This window comes from Phalacrocorax aristotelis, chromosome 3, assembly GCF_949628215.1.
Source record: "Phalacrocorax aristotelis chromosome 3, bGulAri2.1, whole genome shotgun sequence".
In the NCBI taxonomy this organism is placed as follows: Eukaryota; Metazoa; Chordata; class Aves; order Suliformes; family Phalacrocoracidae; genus Phalacrocorax; species Phalacrocorax aristotelis.
In genome coordinates this window covers 65,176,262-65,199,383 of record NC_134278.1, presented here as the reverse complement: position 1 = coordinate 65,199,383, position 23,122 = coordinate 65,176,262, and the positions used below count along the sequence as shown (strand labels likewise).

The 23,122-nt window shown below is 44.3% G+C and overlaps 1 protein-coding gene across 8 annotated transcripts in view; it reads left to right on the top strand.

Moving 5' to 3' along the window:
• NHSL1 (NHS like 1) overlaps positions 1–23,122 on the top strand; it is a 185,630-nt gene that overhangs the window by 121,304 nt on the left and 41,204 nt on the right. For 7 of the 8 annotated variants that reach the window (XM_075087752.1, XM_075087751.1, XM_075087750.1 and 4 more), the window contains exon 2: positions 9,598–9,750. In XM_075087752.1, coding sequence (XP_074943853.1) covers positions 9,598–9,750 — 153 coding nt within the window. Of the gene's footprint in view, positions 1–6,785; positions 7,295–9,597; positions 9,751–23,122 lie in introns of those variants that run through there. The other variant, XM_075087757.1, reaches the window with a different exon arrangement.

The following is a 23,122-nucleotide window of genomic DNA, read 5'->3' as shown; positions in this document are numbered from 1 at the left end:
CAGCATCAGCTGTCTCAAGTTTTAAACTTACACTTCTCCAACTTATCCAACTGTTACTCCAACTCCTCCAACAAAAGATGAGCTTCTCTGCAGTTCATATTTTGTGCTAAGTGGGGAAACCAAGGATACCAAAAGAGACATTTGTGCTATTAAAAATGGTATCTGTAATTTTAAATGGTGTATATTAAATCCCTTGTTGTGTTACAACTTTACTGCTTGTTCCATTTTCTGAAGTTCTCCAGCCACAGTAGGGAATAACTACTTTTTCTACAGCAAGAAGAACTGTAGGTATCTGCAGTAGGGATCCTGTAGAAAAAAAGTAGGGATCTTCTTTCCCTTTCTGGCAGGAAATGGGGGCAGAAATGGCAGACTGACTGTGGGAGAGGAGAGGAAAAAAAAATCTCAAATTTTTATCTTTTTGTGGATTACTTTTTGATTAAGTTTAAGCTCCTGAGGGCCTTAAAACGGGTTGCTGAGTCCTGCTTCATTTTGGCATGAGCAGTTACATGATCATATGAAGGTTGGTATTTTCCAAGGAGCTTAATTTTTTTTATTTATAGATTGCAAAGTTCTTAGGAAACTAGAGGACGTACTGGCTTAATTTTAAGAGAGGCTGTCTTTGAGCTTAAATGTGACTCACCTTGAGTTTTATTAAGACAGTCAGCAGAAAGAAGAAAAAAGAACTGCCAACTCCTTATACAAGGATAATCCGTATATAAATAACAGTATCCCGAAGAGCAGTGTTGGGTGGGGAGATGGAGATACACTACAAGAATTCTTTATGTGACCTTTAAATAAGTGAAATGAGTGGGGAGTGTGTCCCCTTCAGGACACCCATAAGGAGAATGCAGATTGAGATTAGTTGAAGATGTCTGTTGGATATTAGCATGGATCCACAAGTGCACAGCTGCCAAAGATGGAATTACAGGCTGAACGGGGGGATGGTTCGGGGCAGAAGTTCAGAAACGGCATTTTTTGCAGTCTGGTTTTGTTGGTTTTGCTCAGAGTCCTACAGGATGGGCATCTTCTCTGTGGTGCATTGTTAGGGCAAATAAGAGTCAAGTTTTTGCGAAGACTAACTTATTTGCTGCAGCCATTTTTGATTGGTTTTTCAGGATAAGCCGTAACATTGGAGCACTGAGGTGGATTTGGAATTTAAATTCAGAATATTTCTTAGTGGAATTTTAGAAGGGTCTTCCTAGGACGAGAGGAAAGTAATCTTCTGGGAGCTGACGTTGCCTTAGCTGGGGTTCAGGAATGGCCAAAGAAAAAAGGATTGTGCCCTGCCATTTAAAACCAAACCATGAAACAGAATTGCACATTCACTGAATGTTTTCTGTTCTGGCTGCCCCGCAGTTACAGCGTACGGGGAGATGCTCTAACCAAAGAAACTGCTGCTTTGTCTGCAGGCGGCCCTGCCCAAATGGTCCCTTTTCTCTCTGGTGATGTGTTTGCATGACAGAGGATCCTGCGGAAAGATGTTTTGAATTGTCAAAGGAATGAATTAGCTTTATTGTGCTGTGACCTAAATAGGATCATCAGATCAATCAGTCTGCTGCTTTTCTGTCCTCTCTGGTTTAGGTTGTGCTGCTTCTCCTTCTCATCTTCCTCCCTCCTCCCCCAGCCCCCAGCAGGCAGCCCCTTTCCCAGAGCCTGCAGCCATAATCCCATAGGAGCACGAATAAAGGGGGCCGCTGCCGGGGTGCCCTCCTCAAAGCAGGAGCTGCGGGGTGACTGCCTGCGCGGAGGCAGGCTCAGCACCCTGCTCCCCGGCCGGCTCGCTGGGGCACGGCATGGACGGGTCCTTCTGCACTTTATGTTGCTGTGGTTTTGGGATAAAATAGTTTTTCGGCTTCATTCCCTCTCCCCCATGCTTTCTTCTCCTCCTCCTCCTCTTCCTCCTGATCCCAGGTTTAATGAATTGCAATTTCTCAGTAGCCGGGGAAGCATCACGCTTCGCCAAGGCCGAGGGTGCCTTGAAAAAGGCCATTGTGAGCGAGCTGAGCTGGGGATGGGAGTGCAGCTCAATGTGGTGCCGCCTGGGACTGCCTTTGTGGAGGGAGCACTTTTGTTCTCCTGAAAGATGCCGGGAGAGGGCTGGCCATGGCTGGCTCTGGAGGGAGGGAGAAACCCCTTCTGACCGTAAATTCTTGACTCCTGTGGTCTGCGGGGGTGGCTTCGACTCCCTTTAGACACCAGCAAGTGGTTGATGGCATGCTGAAGGTGGCCAGAACAGGCATAAAGCTTGAGTTCTGAAAACCCTTGAGACATCCAGCATTTCTTATCTTAGGTGCTTGATGTTTCTTAGCGACGGAAGTCTCCCCAGGAAGTAAAGGTGCAGCTTTCAAGGCTGGGTGGTTTTGGTCTGAGCCAGGCAGGAGCCTTGTGACCTGCAGGAAGGGGTGTATAACCCTCCTGGGGTTCAGGCTTGCCCTGCAGATGCCTGGGTGCCTCTGAGCAGCCTGGGGAAGGGGTGCTTGGGGGTCAGACCCATAGCTGCTCCCCCCCAGACACCGCAGCTGCTCAGAGAGGGTGGACGGGGGGGTGGCAGGGAGCAATCCTGAGCATGTCCTCCGCACACCCAGTCCTGCAGACATGCTGTAAACATCTGCCTTCCAACAGCTTCTTCCCTGTGCATCCCCGTGCGAGCTGCTGGAGGGGTGGCACAGTGGAAACTTATTTCGAACGAGTGACTGGCATGTCCATAAAAAGCAAAGGCATTGATTTAATTGTTTTGAGTACATCTGCTTGCCAACGTTTCAACTTTCCCTTTTGTTTATTGAACAGAGACTCACTGGAAGAGCTCTCGCAATGCAGTTCCCAGCTCAGTTGTACGGTTTTACTTTCTTTCCTCTCAAAATGTCATCAATGCATTTGCTTAATCAATACACTTGTTTAATGGAGGATTTTTCCATTGTCTGAGTAAAGCTGCTAAGGCTTACAACTTAAGGTCTAGGTTTTGAGATTATGATATATATTAGTAGTTTGACGCATCATTCCTTTCATGAACTTGATACATGTGTTGGCTTTACCTTCTGACTGGACGCGAGAGGAAAATTTTTCACATTGAGGACAGTCAACCATTGGAACAATCTCCTCAGGGAAGTGGTTGACTTGGCCACGTTGGACACCTTCAAGAGTCGTCTGGACAGGGCGCTGGGCCATCTTGTCTAGACTGTGCTCTTCCTAGAAAGGTTGGACTAGATGATCCCTGAGGTCCCTTCCAACCTGTGATTCTGTGTGAAAATAAGTGGTAGAATTTGTCTTGACTTGTGGGAGGGAGCAGGAATGGGTTGCTTTAACTGTTCTTGTGTTTTATTACTTTTTTTTTTAACTTAGTGCTTCCTGAAGTTAGTACTGCATGTGGACATGGGCTGATGAGTGGCAGTAGGAAGGAGAACAGTTGATTCTCACCGATGCGTTGGTGTCTTTGACGGACAGCTGCTGCTGCTGGGCAGCTGCTCCGGCTGCAGTTATGAACAGCCCCAGTGCGTCCCTTTTCAACATTTGCCTTTTTATAAAGCCTCAACTTCTGCAACAGATTTTGTGCATGGGTGCAAGGTTCAGGGCGTTGGGTTGCGAGTAGGGGCTGGACAGGAGAGCCCCCTTCCCCCAGGGGCTGGCTTGAAATATTTCCGTGGAAGCCAAATATTTCCAGATTGTTTCATGGTCACCAATGTTTTATGTTGCCGTGAATGTGGAGGGCTGGCTGTCCCAGATGGCTGTCGCAGAGCAGGTCAGCTGGAAAGCCCCTCTAAAGAGGGGAGAGAGCAGGGAGAGGAGTGAAGGAATGGCTGCAGCCTTTCAGGCATACCGTGCGCAAGCAGCCGCTCGTATTAACTTATCTTCTGGATGTACATGGCCTCTACTAGAAATTAAAATCAGTTTAACCACTCAGGAATTAAAAACTCATAGCATGAACTAAAAAAAGACACAGTTTTGCTAATGAGTGTGTTACGCATTCATGACTTAGAGCGTGCTGTTTGGCACTGCACCGTGTGCCTCCTTTCTTTGCTTCAATCTCTGACTAACAAGTTAGGAAGGAGTTTCTTCTGGGCCACACTTTGTAAACCGAAGTTAACAGTCCCATCCAGTATGAAGTGAGAATTAATATTTGCTGAAAATCTTCTCTGCATTTTCCATATTCCTTGTGATAGTATCCTTGTGCGGTGGCAAGTGAGTGTGATCCCTGTTTGTAAGGAAGTGGGAACCGAGGCAGTGGGTTAATATTAACTTGTCCAAGGTGAAGTAGGAAGTGTGTCATGGAGCAAGGTCTCCCTAGTCTGCCACCTCTCTCTAAGTCATTTGCTTTTAAAGAACTGATGTCACAGAGCGTGCACACCAGTTCATGCTGGGTTTATTCAGCTTTAACAAACTTTTAATTTTTTTTTCTATCAAGGTAATTTTAGGTGGGTTTTTTTTCTTGTTTGATGGGATTTTTTTGTGGTTTTGGTGTCATTGGAGGCTAAAGTCCTTTATCTGTTTGCAATAGTGACTACAGTAGAAACTTTCTCAAACTGCTTCATCTTTTCCTTCTCCTCTCAATGCAGAGAGGCAGGCTACAGAGAAGCACACTTATGTCATGCTTTCAACTCCAAGAGAACTGCCATTAGAAGCCACTTTTGGTGACAGTTTCTTGTGACAGGAAAAGCATTTTTTAAAAGCTGGTTTGAGACAACATGCTGAATTTCATGGAAGCCACAGTTGTTGTTGACCTGGTGCAGATACAAGTAGCCAGCTGGTGTTTCCTTTGGGGTATCCCCTCATGATAGCCATTTTTGATGTTTGACCTCTTTATTAGCATGACCTGAGGGAAAGTGGAAGCAAAGGGGGGTGAGGATGAAAGGCAGACATCATCTTATGCATTGTTTGTTACTGGGTTTGAATAGCTGCTTGCATACTGGAGATCAGGGCTTGAGGTCAGTGATCAAGGCTTGTTCTCAGGCAGGAGAAATGCTTCAGGGTATGTTCAGGATTCAATAACAAAGAGCATCACTGGACTTGGCACACATTGCAGCCCATGGTGAAACTGGGAAGGGTTCCCTGAGCAGTCCAAAGTACGCAGGATCGATCGGGTTGATACACAGGGGCTTGACCTTGAAAAGGGAACAAAGTCTTGCTTCTCAGGGCTTGCAAGCCTCTTTGAGGTGCCATGAAGACTTCGGGGAGAATCTGTCTCCCTTCCAGTAGCCCTGTCTCCCTCACATGCCAGCTTGAAACTGGCACCTTCCCCTGTGCAAATGAACCATAGCTCCCCTTCCCCCTTCTAGGCGATCCCTAAAAAAGATCTCCACCACACTAAAAGAGGAGTTACCCCCTTCTGGGTTTGCTCTTGGATGGCAATGCTGCTGGAGTTAGAAACGGAGTCATTCTGCACTCGTCTCCAGAGTGTGTCCAGCAAGTGTGCATTTAAAGTGGTTTAATGATGTATGGGTGATGGCAGCTTCTTAACCGGGGGTATTATTGTGTGTGTGATTTTATCTTTTTTTTTTTTTTAAAAAAAAAAAAAAGCGCATCACAAAATAGTTATCTTTTTATCAGAGTTTGATGCCAGGGTCATTTTATGTGTAAGATGTTTGATGGAAATCAATGCAAAAGCAGAGGTGCCTTTCTGCCGTTGCTGCTGTGGCACCGTGGTCTTCTGTCCCCTTGGCAGAGGTGAGCCAGTCCGTACAGCTCTTGGGCCAGCAGCTGCTGGAGAGATCTGCTGCTGATGGCAGTTTCGGTGCCAAACCCATGTTGTAATTGCAAAATCACTGGGTTTGGAATATACTGATAAAATACTGATAAAATACTGATAATAGCGTGTTCACAATGATAGAGGTACCTTGATTACGGACTGTTCTGCGCAGGGCTGAGTCCCACCATTTGGTGGAACTCGGAGTGAAGTTCCTGTGGAGCATCTGCTTTTCGCCAGCTGTGCTCCAGAGGCCGGATCCTGCCGCGGTTCTGGGGTCAATCTGAGCCCCCTGCTGCTGGCATTTTTCTTTTTCCCGAGGAAAAATTCCTGTTCATTGTTAACCCGAGGGGGTTTCCTAAGCTTGCTTTGTGAGGGAGGGCTTGCTTCTTGAGCCGGAACATTGTGCGAAGGGCATGCCCTGCTGAGCACATTGATTTGGTGCTTAGCATTTTCTCTTTAACTTCTGCAAAATTGCAGTTCGTTCCTAGGAAGGATGGCTGTGGATCTCTGTACGGACAGAATTTTTTTAAGGCATGAGGATATAATGTGCATCTGAAAAAGCCGGGCTATTTCATCTCTGTGCACAAGTTTCATTTGATGAATAACAGGTTCTCTATTAGCCAGAAATAACTCGATTTTGCTTTCCATGTATCTGGTCTGAGATGACGCTAATAAGAATAAATCAGGAGCGTTACTGAATGAAATTCAATATGTAAAATTAGTGGGCTGGTGTCCCAGGCGCAGTGGCTGCGGGGGGGAGCGGTGGATCTGGAAGGGTGGGCAGTGCAGGGCGGAGGCTGCACGTTGCAGCCAGCTAAAACGCGGCTCTTGGGTCCTTAATAAAGTGGGAGCGAGAGGGTAAAAAAAAAAAAAAAAAAGACGGGGGAGGGGGAGAAAGGGGGAAGGATGGGAGCGGTGGGAAAGCGGGGCATCCTGATTTGCAGGAAAATGCAACTCTGATTTGCAACTGGAAGGAGGTGGCGGGGGGGGGTGGGGGGTGCTGCCATCCCGCCTCCCGCCGCTGGCGGGCACCGGGGAGGTGCCGGGGGCGGGGGGAAGGTGCCGGCATCTCCCTGTGCTCCGCCGGCAGAGCCGGCTGGCGCGATGGGAGGGAGAGAAACCACCTGCAAACCCGGTCTCTCTGCAGCAGCCAAACTTGGGAGAGTAGAGGAAGGATTGAGAAGAACAACTGAGTAGTAAATGCACGGGCGGCAGGAAAGCCTGATTTTTGGTGTGCAAACGTGAATAACGATTAACTTTTTTTTTTTTTTCCTTCCTCCTCCTGTTTTGTCTGTTGAAACTGGATGTTTTTAGCCCACAAGGTTACATATGAGGAGGAGAAATTCAGGCTAAAGAATTGTAAATGGTTTTGTGCATCAGGAAGTCCTAGGCAGATTTAAAGTTGTGATTTCAGGAAAGAAAGGCGGAGGGGAGAAGCCTGGAGAAGAGAAACTTGGTGTGTAGAGTTTGAGCAGGCTCGCTCTGGAAAACACCTTTCCTCAGCTCCTCCTTTTCGTGGGATTTAAACTTCAGGATCGCAATTCATCACCTTGAAAATGGTGGTTTTCATCAACACAAAGCTTAAATCTTTCATGAAACTTTTCAAGAGAAAGAGTAAGTAGTTGTGCGTGCTCGCTGTCCTTTGGGGAGGCAGCCGAGTCCTGCAGAAAAGTGCAATTCCCGCCGGCTTTGCTCCTGCTTTCCTGACGCCTCTTTTGAAGTTTCTCTCACTCTCTCCTCCATGGAATATTTTGTCCTGTGGGGAGGGAGCCATATGAAGTGATTTAGGACCTCTGCTTTGCGATACTGGTTTGCTTGTGAAGTCCTTTGCCGCGGTGTTTCTGAAGGAGAAGGACGTCTCCGTGGTAAGCAGCTCGGTGACCAAGCTGTGTCGCCTGCTGCTGGGCACAGGTGTCCCGCTGGCTGCTGGGGCACCCCCAGCCTCTCTCCGACATCTGCCTCTGCTTGTGCAGCTGCTGAGCTGTGTCTGGCTACGGGCTTCTATCTGTAAGGCTTGTTCTGAGCCAAGTTGGGCTTTCTAAAGATGCTCGAGATTCAGCATGGCTTTTAAAATCGAGGTTCTCCGTTTAATTCGTGAAGACAGACAAATTGCGCTAGATTAGTTTGCAAATACGTGCAGCACTTCTGTCAGCTAGTTTTGATGACCATTGCTCTGATCAACCGTGAACTTTAATTTTGGTATGGTGGGGCTGCCGCCGGACAGTGGGCTTGCAGGCTGGTGTTTCCCCGCTCCTCTTCCTCCCCCAGGCTACACTCCCCTCCCAGCCCGCCTGCTCAGCCCGCTCTTCGGGCAGGTCGCTGGATGTGCCTGTCACTTTTTCTGTAATATCGAGGTGGTTGATGCTGTAACAAGGTAGGTGGTGACTTGTCAGTTTGTCGTGATTTGTCGTGATTTAGGTGTGACCTCTAGTTAGCAAGGGCAGGAAGAGCAAGCGCAGACTGAAGGTGTGTGCCTGCCTTGTTGCAGCCGGTATGTCTGTGAGAGGGGAGGGGGTGTGCAGGACCAAGCCACCTCAGAGGTGAGACGACCAATCGAAAATCTTCAGAAACCTTTTCAAAGTCTGATGCTAATCTTAGAAAGGAAAGGCAGTTAAGAACCTCACCACCACCACCCTCCGCACCCCAAGTCCTTTTAGGACAAAACGGGCATTGAGCATAAGGTCGTAGGTAGGTTTTGAAGCTAAAGGCATAGCTTGTTTTCTTCAACAAGTACGGGTTATTTCCATCTGAAATGATCTTGGCAGATACACACTGGTGTTAGGGAAAGAGTCATTTTTTCAGATGACAGGAGACTGTTGCTTTCATTTTGCTTCTCAGTTTACAGACCCTCCTCCACTACCAGGGAGGCATCAGACAAACTTTACAAGGCGATGCTGCAGGCAGCGCAGGAGCCAGCAGCGCCCAGGCAGCGAGGAGGGCGAGGGAGGATGCGGAGCTGGTGGCGAGGCCAGCAGGGCAGGTGCTCGGGCGGCAGCACAGCTGCGGTGGCTTTTTCTGCTTTGGAGAGCTAGAAGCAAGGATATGCAGCATCCTGGCTGAAGGCCAAAGGGTGCCTGGGGGATCATAAAATATGACCCCTGACTGCCCTTTTTCCTGTTATTACCGGGTGGAGGGATAAGGCCATTCAACTGTGGAAGTTTTTATTGATGGTAAACTTTAAACAAAAGGTAATGGCTGCCTCTCGGGAAACAAATGATAAACAAATCTTAGCATTATGTGCTTTGGCTGATTCATTACTAGACTGTCTGTAGGGAACTTTGAACTTGAGCAGTGTCAGTATTTTATTTTCATGTGAGTATTGGCTGAGAAAAGGTGGCCAGAGCAATCCCTCTTCAGCGCTGTTGTGCTCTGAGCAGTATTTGTCTAGGGAGTTGCTGTTGTCCAAATCTGCTTTCTACTCATGGCAATGGGAAGTAGCTAATTTGTTGGCTTCACTGGAATTTTTAGTCCTGGTTTGAGCGAGCATGAGGTCAGAGAAGGTTATTTCCTGATAAAAATGAACCTGTTGTAATCTCTCATGGCGACCATCACCCGTGAGCAGGAGGAAGCTATTCTGCAATGCACAGCGCCTGGTGGGATCAGGGGATGGGGAAACTGATCCCATTTGTGAAGAGGGGGGAAAACAGAGTTGCAAGTTCACAATAAATACAAGGGCAAGTATAAGCATGGGAAGAGGGAAGGGTGTTTCCTGCATAACACAGGAGAATAAATGCAGACTAGAAATGAGAGGAGGGGTTTAGCTGTCATGAAAGTGAGGTTCTAGAAAGCTTTTTGATGGGACTTCAGTGGCAAGCAATGTTCTTTGGTTTAAGATGATGACGAACTTACGTCTGGGGTTTCATGATACAGCTATCTACAGTAGCATTTAATTTTCTTATTATTGTCTCTTTCTGCAGCTGTTTCCAATTTGGATGAAGAGAGTAGATGGACTGTGCACTACACTGCTCCGTGGCACCAGCAGGAAAATGTGTTCCTGCCCTCCTCAAGACCACCTTGTGTGGAGGACCTGCACCGACAAGCCAAGCTGAACCTCAAGTCAGTGCTGAGAGGTAAGATGTTGCTGCTGACACTGATGTGTCCTAAACGGGCAGTAATTTTTGCCACAGTCTTTGCAAATGCATCCCAATTGCAGGCTTTGGAAGAAACTTACTTCTTTTGCTGCCTGCAGCACATCGGGAACATTGAGTGGAGTTTACCCACTCAAATGTAGCGATGGGGGAATACGCTTTCGCTTTCAGGAGACAAGGAAATGTGTTACCTGGCAGTACTCTAGAGCACTCTAGAATGGAAAAGGGGAAAGCCTGGTGTCTTTTGGCTATTTCCATTTTGTCTTTGGAGTGCTTCCAAAATGATACCTTCCATGTCAGTAAGTCCTGAGTTAGTCCATTTATAGTTTAGTATAAGAACCACATCAGGTGTTTACTTTGGTGATTTCTTTTGTTGTTGTACAGTGTCATTTCCAGGGAATTGGCTGTTTGTGAGAAGTCAGAAATGGCGCCGAGGGCAGAGAAGGGCAATGGGGAGCAGGGCACTCACAAGGACTACTTCAGCAGTGAAAGTGCTTTCTTGCAGAAGGATGCAGTGTTTGGTTTTTGGTATTTTGGGTTATGGTTTGGTTTTGTGGGTTTGGTTTTGCTTTTTTTTTAAAGGACACCAATTTTTACTTTACCTTTAGTACCTTCACTGGAGGTGTACCTGTACAGTCTGACACCGGAGGTATTGTGTTAGTGCAGCCATGAGAACAGAGGCAGGCAGCCAGCAAAGAGGGCTGCAGAACATCTGTCCTGGGGCCAGAAGTAAAGTTTAAAATTACAGCTTAATGTCCGTGTTCTGGAAATGGTTAACCTAGATTTTTCTTTACTTTGGCTACTTAACAAAGGGGGTTACCTTGCAAAGAGCCAACTCATTTCAAGTCCCTTTTTGTCTCAGCAGGAGCTGCAGGTACTTGATACCTTGCGGAGCTAACCTGATTTAAAAGAACTCTGTAATATTTGTTTGTTTAACACGACATTTCTGCTTTTTAAATGTGCGGAAAACTTTATTTTGTATGTCTGAATAGAGAAGTGTTTGCCTGCCACGTTTTATTTCCCTTGCAGTTTCTCCAGTTAACTGATTTTCACCATCTCTTACTAGGTGCCTTTTGTTACCATTTAATAGGGGAGTCTTACCAGCCAGTGATATTGGCTCACACACAGCTCAGCAGATAGCCTGTGTGTCCTCTATACTGGTTATTGGATTAATGCATTTGTGCAGCTCTTTAGCCTTGAAATGTTTACTGTTCCCTTGCAGGCACACTTACCAGTTCTTTACAAAAGAAAAATATTTGCCTGCTTTATATTAACACTCCTTGTGGTTAGCTTTTTGTAAGCTTTAACTACTCATCCTTACATTTTTCTGTTCTCTGTTTGGGACTATTATGAAAGAAAACTGCACATGCTAAAATGCCACTCTGATTGTCTTGTGTTTTGTCAGAAATGTATCTACTTATAGCTTCATCTTCCATTTCAGTAAATCTATATCCAATGTATTTGTGTGAAACTAAGTAATATATGCAGCTTCCCCCAGCTTACACAGCTGAAGTTATTTCAGTCTGCCGGGATTTTTCTCTAGAGCTGCTGCTCTTTATAAAACAAAAGCTATTCAGTACTGCTATAACTTACCAGTTAGCCATTTGTATTAAATAAACTGGCTCGTGCACATGATGTAGGACTCCTTGGTAATGAAGTGAATTTCAGTTTTGTGCTTTTGGGGCAGTAACTGAGAGAGAGAAGAAACTGTGATGCCTTCACCAGACCTCAAGCTGCTGACATAGTTAACAAAATTCTGCTATGTATATACGTATGTATCTATCTGTTTATTTTGCCACGAGCTCTTTCCCTAGGCCTTGTTTTTATTCCCTAAGAGCAGTTTTGAAATAGTTCCTTGCTGTGGCCTGTAGCTGTCCTGAGTTGCTACAGTATGAATTTAACACGTTTTCAGTAATTCCATTCCTGCCTGTAGGGACTGAGTAGGAAGAGAGGGACTGACTGAAGTTTTATCAGTTTTACTCTGCTACTGCTTCAACCAGCACCATGAAATCAGGAAGATGACAGTGCTTCTGATCACATTTGGAGGATTGGGTTAAAAGATGTGTAGCCAGAGCTGAGTTTTGTTCAGTGTAAAAGTATTGTAGAAATTGTGACACGATTGTGATGACTGCTAAACTGCTTTTCCACCTGGCTGCCTTCAGAAAGACAGATTTTTGCAAAACTACTAAATGGGTAGGAAGTAAATTGCCTAGTGCTATGTGATTATAGCATAGAAGACCTTGAGGAAAAGTAGCCTTGTGAGAAGCACTGGTGGGCTGTTATGGGAACCTTAATTCAGCATTTCTTGGCCTGATGACGAGGCTTGCATTTTGACATCTTTTTGCTGTTTCAAATGCGTTGGTTGAGGTGAAGCATGGGGTAGTAGAACAAGTGTATGTGACCTGTTGTGCTACCTGGGTGGTGAGGAATGAACAATATTGGATGACAAGGTGCACAGCGCTTCATGGTGACGAATCCCCATGTTGTCCAGAAAGCATTTGCAGAAACTGGAAATGAGTAAAACAAAAGCAAAATAAATTTTTTGTGGTAAGTTGGAGATGAAGTAGTGGACGTACAAGGCAGGGGAGAAATACTTAAGTGTGGTAATATGGGAAACCTCCTCGTGGTAAGGATACTGGAGTGCTGAAATAGATTTTTGGGGCAATGAAATCATTGGAGGTTTTTAAGGATAGGTGAGAGAAACACCGCTCAGAAATCATTTATGTATATTTGACCCTACCTTTAGAAGAGGTAGTGAAGGAAGAGATAGCCTCTGGTGGTCCCATCTAACCTGATAATGTGGTCCTGAGGGCTAAGCTACTAGCTGTAGTTCAGACCATTAAAACACACCTGTTTGAAAGTTTTCCAGTCCTGTTCTTGTTTGGATTTTGAGATCTGATGCTGCTGGTACATAGCAAATTGATTGCAGGCTATTAATTTCTTATTGCATTAATTGCTGCCCTAGTGAATGAGAAAAGTAAGTATAAAACTTAGGTAACAAATTGAAATTCACATGTAGAGCACAACAGTCATTTAAAACACCTGTAAAAATACTGAGTGTTTTAAATTTTTCAGAATAATTCAAGCAAGGTATTCCTTTATATCAAGGTGTGTTCATCCATCTAATACTAACTAGATAAAATCCTGACTAGCTTTTAAGATAATGCAAGGTCAAACCTATTTATTCTGGTACAATTTTACCAGCTCAGCAAGTTTTTGACAGTATGGATCTAGCTAGAAAACCTCTGCATGCTCTGCGTACCTTTACAGGAAGCAGTGCTGTGTTTGGAGGAGGAGATTTTTCCCTGATTTTTTTTGTGCAGTTGATTATTTTACTTATTGTAATGTCCACTGCTTATCATACTGTGGAAGTGGGTGGCAGCATGTGATAGTAGAAGTTGCATGGTGGGATTTTTTAGATTTTTTTTAACTGTGAACTAGACTTTCATGCCTTTGAAATCAAAGGAAAATACTGTGCTTTTCCTTTATGAAGCTACTTTCAAGTATAAATAGTAAGATCTTGCATTCAAATTTGTTTATAACGGAGGTAAAGCTATATATTTATCCTTCTTTAGGTATGCAGGTGCTCAGGAGCCACGTGGAGTTTTAAGAAACAGTGTTTTCCAGAAATTTGATTTAGAAAATTAAGCACTTGGAAGCTGGAAAGTTTGTGATGCACAGTATATCTGTTCTCGAGAACAAAAGTGGCTTTATGTAACTTACATTAAAATCTAAAGTTGTCATTGACTAAAATCAGTGGCTAGAACATGTTTAACACAGGCTGTGTTACTACATTTTAAATAAAATCAGTTGGCTTAATCTGGGCGCTAGAGCTGAAGAGCAAATTGAGCTGCGCTTCATAATCATGGTACCGTTGCGATATGACTTAAGCATTTACAAAATGATGCAGTTCTTTTGTTGGGCTGGTAGATCCCATTATTGTAAATGTTTTGTTTGTGCTGGAGAAAACATGTTCTCCCTTTCTCTGGGGAAGCAGCCAGGACCTTCCTGGTGGAGCAGGTAGGGTGACACCTTGGATGTCAAACATGTGCCATCCAGGGCATCTGTTTCTCTGTCCTCAGTGCCAAGCTGCTTTAACTGGCCTTTCCTAAGAGCTGGTCTTAAGGGGCCCCTTCCTAATGTTTTCATGGTCACCTTATGTTTTCCAGCGTACAAATGTTCACATGGAAACAAAAATACTGACCCTTGTGGAGTCTTGTGTGACTCTGTGCTCCATGTCACTGTTTCTTCCTAGGGAGTCATGAAAGTGGGAGATGGAGAACACAGGTGGGGAGGAAGAGCTGGGGCTCTGCATGGGGTCAGGATCTCCAGATCACCTACCCCCTGGCACTGTGTGCTCCGCTCCAAGGCTGAAGGACTGGTAACAAGTCAAAGCAATATTTGTTGAGTGGCTGGACCAGCTCTGAGAGTCTGCTGCAGATGGTAGCAGAGCTATGAGTTTAATGTTCAGAGTGGGATTGGTTAATTTTTTTTAAGACAGACCATTATCTGTGCTGAAGGGAAAAGTGCCACATACTGCAGTGTTTCCTACAGCTTTTCTGGTCCATGAGGCCTACGGGTTGAGCGGATGTTCGACCAGAGTGAAGAGGGTAACACCATAAAACAGCCCCCATCCCTGACATAGTGCAGCCACAGGTTGTGTTTAAAGGACCACTGTCTGAAGAAGTCCCTAAAGTATAGTGGACTTCATCTGGGAGCATGGATACAACAGCAGTGATGCAAATGTTTGGGAATGAAAAGTAAATTGAGACTAATCCTCATTTTGCTAACTGTATTATAATCTAAAAATGCCAAGCAATAAGGCATGAAGATGGGGAGGAGACACAGCACTGCTGTAGTGTTGCTTTGCTTCACTGCTTGGAGCGTGTCCTAAGTGTGCCTGTCTACGTTCTGGACAGGTTTGCAGCGTTAGCAGTGTGTCCACGGGTGTAGGTCCAGTCTTCTAAAGGGAAATCCTAAAGTAATCTGAAATGCACTGGCCTCAGATGATGAAATGAAGGAACAGGAAGAATTTTCCTATCACACCTGAACTCTCCTTTGCTTTTGTATTTTTTGAACTATCCTGTGTTCTCCCTCAGATGTGGGTGTGAGTTGATTGGAGCGATGGGAGGCAGAGAGGGACACATACAGACTGATTTCCAGGGGGCAGTTATCTTCTAGTTCCAGCAATTAGCATTGTAGAGCACTTCTGATGGAAGAAAAGAAAAAGGGAGGGAGAAGGATGAGCTCCACTCTTGCATGTTGCCGTTTGTCTTTGAGATGGGAGATGACAGGCGTAAAGGGAAGGGACAAAATAACCATGTGAATATTAAAGGGCAAACACAGGCAGACTGAAATCATGTCCAGCTGTCAGGAGATAGCCAGCTCCTGAAGGGTCTTGTGGGCGCGCTCTCTGCACAGTTCCAGCTGCAGACGAGGGGCAATGTCTTGTCGCATGCTGCTGGTTACTGCCCAGGCTGGCTGTCCTTTCCAGCAGATAACAAGGTGTCAGATACGTACTGAGGAAGGTGTATCTGTAAATAGTGGGAATTGTCTGTGTGCTGACTTTCATACTCCTTTTCAGACTATAGCTGGGAAGACTTCCTGCACAACTGCCTGTACTTTGTGCTTCTCTTCCCCCAGGGTGATTGTGTTGGTTCAAGCTATGTACATAATACAGGGCTCGTTGTTCCAACGTCTGCAATGATTCATGTATTATCTCATCTTCAGAAGAGCTGGATTTGGCTGACTGTAGCTTCTGTTTAGCTTTGTTGGCCAAATTCAAGGAATGTATTTAAGCAGCAGCGATTGAAACACTTGATTTGTTTTCCAGAAGACATCTGGTTAGCATTGTCAAATAAAACCGGATTTAAGTAGTTACTCATAAAGCCTCTATTATGTCTTGCTGCAAGACCCTCCAGACAGGTATGTGTTTAGCCTTTGTTTTCTCAGTGCATCTGCCAGATCACTGTTCAGATGAGCAATATTAGGGTCAGCCCTACTAGTCGATAATCCTGCTGAGAAGATTACGGACTTAAAATAATCTTATGTTTCGTTAAAGAGCTGCAAAATAGGGGGGAACCACTTCATATTAACAATAGGTCTGGTTCAGGTTCAGAGAGATGTCAAGATGTGAGCTCCCTACCAACTGGAAACCTTAATGAAGTAAAAGACCATTAAAGGCTAGGGGTACACCATATGTTCTGGAAGGACATTGGAGCTGTAAAATAAATAAATAATAACAATAAATAAATACATAAAAATAAATTAAAAAATAAAATTTAAAAATCAACATATTTCTCATTATTCTAGTTTCAGTAGTGAAGTTAGTACCAGAGTTTCTGCCCATGTATCCTGCCCTTCTTACTGTTCCTTAATTCACAGTACAATGTTGATTGTTTTGGCCAAGTTCCATACTCCAACTGCCCTTTTTAATAAAGAATTTTAAAAAGTGAGTGTTCAAATGAAACTAAGCAGAATTGGACCAGGAGTCTGCACTGCATAAGTTTGAAAGCTGCTCCTGTGCTGAAAAATTGAAGCTTTTAAGTTCCCTACTTTTAGGTTTAGTTATATGGTGCAGTACTGAGTGTAAAACATACAGGGTGGTTATATGAAGATTGATTGCATGATATACATGATAAGCAAAAGCAATTCCAGTGAAAGGGTTAAAAGATGATGAAAATTTGTTTCAAAATAATGCTAATTATACTATTTTTTTCTTAAACCAGTTTAATGTGTTTTCTTAATGTTTTATGATGTAAGTCAGTATCAATAGGAAGATTTAGCTGACAGATTATTGAACTTCACCCCGTTTCAGATCTGTGCCTTTAGTGGAGAGAAGAAATGTCTGTGGTGTAGTTGTGTCAGTGCTAGGTAAAGCAACTTCCATCACAAGGAATATCAGACTTCTAGTTGTTTTCGTTTTTGCTTTGCTTCCTCCTTCTTCCCTTGGATTAGGGTGTTACATGTGCTTGTTTGCAGCTTTTTAGATAGCTTTAAGTTTAACATTGTGTCCTAGGAGGAAAAAAACCAATAAAAATGCCCTTCATATTTTTATATTAGCTGTGTTCGGTTGTCTAAGAAACAACAAATATCCATAAAAATGCTAGAGAAAAAGCGGGGAGAATTATTTTAATGCTAGCATCAAACATGCAAAAGGAAGCAACTAAACTGTTAAATTTAAGACATCTTGTCAGCACTAAATGTAGTTGTATAACACACTTGCAGAAATTTAAATTAACTCAAGACAAACGGTGATAATTATTTTGAGCACTCCCCAGTGACAGCTTGTTAACAGATAATTTGTAATGGCTGTTGCATTTTGGTGCCATTAGAAGAGTTTTCTGTATGGCTAAATCATGCAGATTACCTGGGGAATTAAGGGTGGGATTAAATGTATTTGTTTTTAAAAAGCTTGAAGAAAAGAAAGAAATACCATTAAGGCTATTCTCACATTGCAGAGCTCCTTTTAGTTGGGAACCTTCTTAAAGACTTTAATGTGATTTGGACCCTTGAAAAAAAGTCTAACTGCACACTTGCTTTACTTTAATGTTACATTTTCATGCCCCATCCTTGTGCTACTACAAGCATCTGTATGGCTGAGCCCTGAAGCAGCTTGGAGAAGCCACTCCGGAAGAGTGGGCTTCCCAGCTGGTCATCCAGTCACCAAGTCAGGACACCCTTCCCAAGAAGACAGTGAGCACTTGCACATTGGAGGGCATAGACCTGACATAAATACATTTGGTGGCTTTCAGTAAGATTTCTCTGCAGTATCCATTCAAGAGCCTTCTCCATCACAGGGTCCAACAGCCCTCTGTTGGGGTTGCCTTCATCCTGTGGAGCCCAAGACGTCTTTGTTCCTGGGAAACTCCACACAGCATTTGTCATTAGAAGCTACCGGTGTGGATGGGCTTGGCTGCTTTTTCAAGAGAGGGAACACACCTAACACTCTCAAAAAAGGCTGATAGACCTTTCTTGTTACTCATGGGATAAGAAGGCCTTGCAGTAAACAATTGTTTGGCTGATAGGTTAAAAACTTGCCACTTCATATGGCGCTTGCTTGTGGAAGAAGTGGGTTGGGTATCAGTGTTCACTGTCTCCAGGCTTGTCTTTTGCTTTTCTCTATATACTGATAAAAATAAAGATCTAGAAATAGTGATGTAAAATTGCGTTTTGCGGGAAGAGTGGGGAAATAATAGGGAAGGTAGCTGGATTGGCAAAGGATGGTATTTAGCCAAAGCATCTAGATCGAGCTGTTGAGCAGAAGTTTTTTCAGCTGGGCTGCCACAGTGCTACATCTGTTGAAATTCCAGAGCCATTAAAATGGGAGTCTGAACAAAACAGCGCACTGAATATATCACAGCTGAAGTTCATGAACTTGCTTTGCAGTCAGCATTGGTTACAGTTCAGTTGCTACACAAGTGCATCATCGCTGTGGCTTTACAGCATGTTTTAAAGCTTTGATATAGAAGCACTCCCTGTGATAGTCAAGTTCTGCAGATGATATGGGGATTTATACGTTTAAGGGAAATGGGATTTGATCCAAGCTGAATGAATTTTTGGGGAGGAATATAAAGCAGTAGAGGCAAGGTGTCTGCCTCATATTTAGATCCAGTGACAAAAATAGATGCTGCATTGGAATTAAATTGAGCTTCTTTTTCTTGAAATCATATTTAGCATGAGATACTTGTCAAAAACAAGATTGCGTTTGTACAGCTCTGCTTTTATACAGCCTGTTTCATCCACACAGAGCGAGCTGTGCATTCTTATCCCCAGCTTACAAATGAGGGACTCGTAAAGAGGCACAGAGTGAAAGGCAGTAATTTTAGTTAGCTTTGCTAACCAAAGAGACCTTTGAACTAGGGTGTCTGCTTTAATTATGGTCCCAGGCATAATCATTCTCAAGAAGCTCTTTATCTTGAAGCGTCACCTCCCTGAAATTGCCTGGTTAACTGCATAGTCCAAAGTTACCCTGGTCTTATCCACGTCTTACTACAAGCACTGTGAGCAGGCAGAGAGGCAGCTGTGCCCTTCGAAGAGGTCCCAGTTTGGTAGATGTGCTCAGAGCATGTCTCAGTTTGCACCAATACGACTCATCCCAAACAAAGCATGACTCTGGCTGTTACATTGCAGGTGGCAACCTTCTTGCCTGGTGTTCGGAGCATACTGTAAGGAAGTTGGAGGTTCAGCCTGTGCTCACCTCATCCTTAAAGGGTTTAAATTTGTATCTACATGAACAATACTTTATCTTGCAGAACTTTATTTTAAGCAACTGTTGGATGAAAAGCACATCGTCCTCAGAAGTAAAGATGTTTAAATCCCTGTTACATTCTCCTGCCCCTCATGAGAGGGATGCCTGCAGCATTGGACCCAGCATTAGTCATTACTGGTGTGGCATGGATTAGAGTTGAGGCACTGCAGGTTCTTCCTTAGTTGGCTTTATCCTGAGGTGACTCACCAGATACGTGCTGCAGGCAAAGCGTAGATACCTGCTTGGACTATGAGTTTAGGAGGCACACACATGAAATCTACATTGTGTCGTGTCTGTCTGTAGATGTAAGCTCTTGACTGGATCTAACCCAAAGTCATTTCCTCAGATGCATCAATGCTGGGTTGGGAATCCAGGTCTTCTGATGCTCATGCCTGCCTGTCACCAACCCACAAGGTCTTAGTTGTCTCAGCTCAACTGGAAGAACCAATTCAAAATATGCATGAAGTAAATTAAAATGATACGCAGTTATTTTTCAGCTTTGAAACAGAAGGTTTTTCTAAAGGAAAAAGCAGTGATATATTCCATATTGTGATTGTTAAAGTGCAGTGTGACCTATAACATAATAGGTCACTTTTAAAAGTTTGCTTTGAAAAGACAAATGTATATTGCACTACAATCTGTCTGGTTTTACCTGAAATTTTGAAAAGCTACGTGTAAGACAGTGTTTATAGTTGTGACTTAGGGAGGAATGTGGTTTGTGGGTATTTACAGAAAAAGGGGTTGGTTACAAAGTTTAAAGATTTTTAAAAAATATATGTATTTCTGACCTCAGGGAGTAGAGCAGTTTTCCAGTGATATGTGCAGTGAATGAATAAATGTGTTTTATTATACTAGTCAGCAGATATATTTCTGTAGTTGACAGTTTAGCTGACTCTTGCAGTTAATAGCCTCTCTCTAGTACTAAAAAAAAAAAAGGAGGAAAAAATCCCACTCTACAAAGTACAAGTTTCGACATGAAAGGCTCTGCCAAGAACTTATCCTGACTTCAGCTGAGATAATTTTTCAAGCCTGCAGATGCAGCTGTTAACCCGTCTCTTGTCCCTTCTTGCTGACAAGGAGACAACGGGGTGGTGCAAAGGGAAGCAAAGTACTCATCTTTCCCCTTGCTCCCTCTGCACTGGGGAATTTCTGTTTCGGTGGCTTTGGGCAGCGCCTCTGCTCCTCTGGAAAGCTGCCCCTGGTCTGGTAGGCATTTTCTCTTTGGGGTTTAGTGATTGGTTTCAAGTTCTAGATGCTGTTCTCAGGGACAAGGCAAATTCTGGGACATTATCCTTCTGACTGTCATTGCTTGACCCATCCAGTGGAATGGCTGGTTATTCCAAACAAGTCGGAGCTATTTAGATGTCTGAATAACCTTGATGCCAAGTTTCTACGTTTATACTTGTGAATATTGTGCTAATTTAATTCTTAAGCACAACAATATCTTTACTAGTTACTAATAAATACTTAGAAGCACAAACAAGTGGATTTTTTTATATTAAACTCTTCATTAGATGCTTGTGAGAATGTGTCTGAGTGTGTGTGTGGATGTAGAGAAACCACAGAGCTTAGAGGCTCACATGAACAGTGTTTACTTGTACAAGTAATCTCATTAGGGCTAATTTAGTGAGTGATGGCTGCTTGTTCAGGCCTGAGGCATGGAGTACTGGTCCAGGCTGGTGGCAGAAAGCTGTGGTTCTGTGCTGCCGTTGGGCTGCACGCTGGGGACACACCCCAGGCTCAGATGGGGTCCAGCCCTGAAAATCAGCACCCAGAGCCTTTCTCACTGCAGCTGGGTCAATACGAGGTGCTTGGACCCTGGCAAGGAAAATAACAGTTTTGTAAAGAAGCCCATGAAAAATGATGCCCACTCTTGCACGTTTCCTTTACAATTAAAAAAAAAAAAAATTACAGAAAACTTCTGAAAACAACCATGAATCCATCTCCCTCTGACCAGTTCTGCTGCTGGCAGGGCAATGCGTTTTTCTTCATATAAACTTTCCGGATTCTGCGACTAGTTTTAGTGGTAGGAAGCTTGTCAGGCATAAAATGTTACCAAAGTCTGGTAAAGGAGAGGGAAGGAGCCAATGTATCCAGTCCCCTCCCAGGAAACCCAGCCTTCCTTCCATCGTGGAGCAGTGCAGTGTGGGGGTCTGACTAAGCAGACAAGGTAAACGTTAATCCTGGTTTTCCACAGTAATACCATGTCAGACGAGTTACTGAGGTATCAGTGCTGTGCCTTCTGTTCACTCTGGTGATTTGTGGCTTAAATTACCATGTAGGAGTATGGTTTCAAGTTGTTGGAAAAGCAGTAAATTGCCTCTGCATGCAAGACTTGCTCCTGTGTGTTACCAGCTCAGGGTCAACTGCAGTTATGTGCAAGTTCCTCATATAAAACAAAGAGGAGATCTGGGCTGAGAGGCCTCGGAGGTATTTGCAAACATTTGGCCTGACTTGACTGCCTGTCACAGGGGCCATAAGGTTTTACATGGAGAGGCTGCATTATTCACAGCAGCGCTGAATTTGATGCTTGTGGCTCAAAACTCTGGTGCAGAATTGCACTCAGCTCAGTTGAGCCCTCGCTCTCAGTGTGGTGCTGCTGGTACCCCCACGTTCCACCACTTACTTTAGCATGAGGGAGGAGAGCAGAGAAGGGTGATGCATTTACCTGCTGTTGGTGAGACGCACATCCCCAGCACACTTCTGCCTGACACCAGGATTTAGCAAACCCCGCAGTAACGAAATGCCAAGCAGACGTACAAGTGGTTGGGTATATGGCAGGGACTCAGACTTAATGGTATCGGGCTCTGACAGCTTTAACGTGTTTTCTTCCATTGTGCGTCTCCTGAACATCGAATCTACCCTGTTCTGAGAACCATGAAAAGGATGGGGAGGGGGCCTTTAAAAGGTTTTTGACTGCGTTTCCCACACACTTTCTTCGTACTTAACTAAAACTACCCTGTGAACAGCAAAACTCAACCTCAGGCAAAATTTCCTTCTCTAGGAAGGCTTTAACTTGTACCAGATAAGTGGGGATAAATCATATTGTAATATAATCTGACTACAGTCATTTTAAGTAATATTTGTAGTACAGCGGACATTTTTAAATTTAACATATCACTAGTGTAGAAGAAGAAGGGCAAAAACTAATCTATGGTTTTACCTAGCCAGAAAAGCACTTGCAGGGCAGCAGAAGGTGACGGGCTGCACCCCTGCACGCTCAGCCCCAGAGCAGTTGGGGGATGAAGGGGAGGTAGTTCCAGCCTTTGTGCCATGGCACCACCCAGTGCAGCGACCGATCGCAGCTGCCAAGGCAGTGGCTCTTTCCTGGGCAAATGGTCAGTGTTTGTGTAAACAAAACCGGTTCATCTGGGGGGCAGTAATATTATTGCAAGTTCAGATCAAATACATGCAAGATTATGACTTTGAGCCTGCTCTGCACAGCGCAGATTTGCTGCGGATGTGAACTGGCAGGCACATCCTCAGGAATGGGTGTTTGTATCCTGCTTGGTGGAGTCTCCTGGGGTTTGCCCTGGCAGTTCTTAGGCTGAAATATGGAAAGGCTGTGCATGTTTTTGTATATTGGATAATGTGGGTAATGGCAGCCCTGCTGCTGGGTCCAACCAAGAGTGTGTGTGTGTCCCTGGCTCAGCTAGCACTAATGTATTGTCGCATTTGTAAAACCAAAGATTATTAATAAATGCAACTGGCTATGTCCTTGTCAGCTTTCAGTTGCCAAAATAACTTGTATAACTAAGAATGTTTTCACTAACTCAGTGTATAGTGCTGCTCTCTGTTTTGGATTGTGGGAATAGGACATGGTATTGCTCCTCTGGGAAAAAGGAAACGTGTCTGGAGTCTTCCCTAGAGTAAGTATTTCTAGCTTCTTCCTGGGTATATTTTAACATTTATCTGAAAAATACAAACCTGATCAGTTACAGAAGACCCCAAGCACCTTTAACAGTAGTGATGAGATGGGGGAGGGTGCCCCCAGCTAGAATAGTTTTAAATTGCAGTTGCCACCCTTGGTCTGGCAGTGACAGCAGCTTCAGTTAGATGCAATGAATGCCCTTGTGTTGCATTTGTGGGCTGCTACAACGTGAA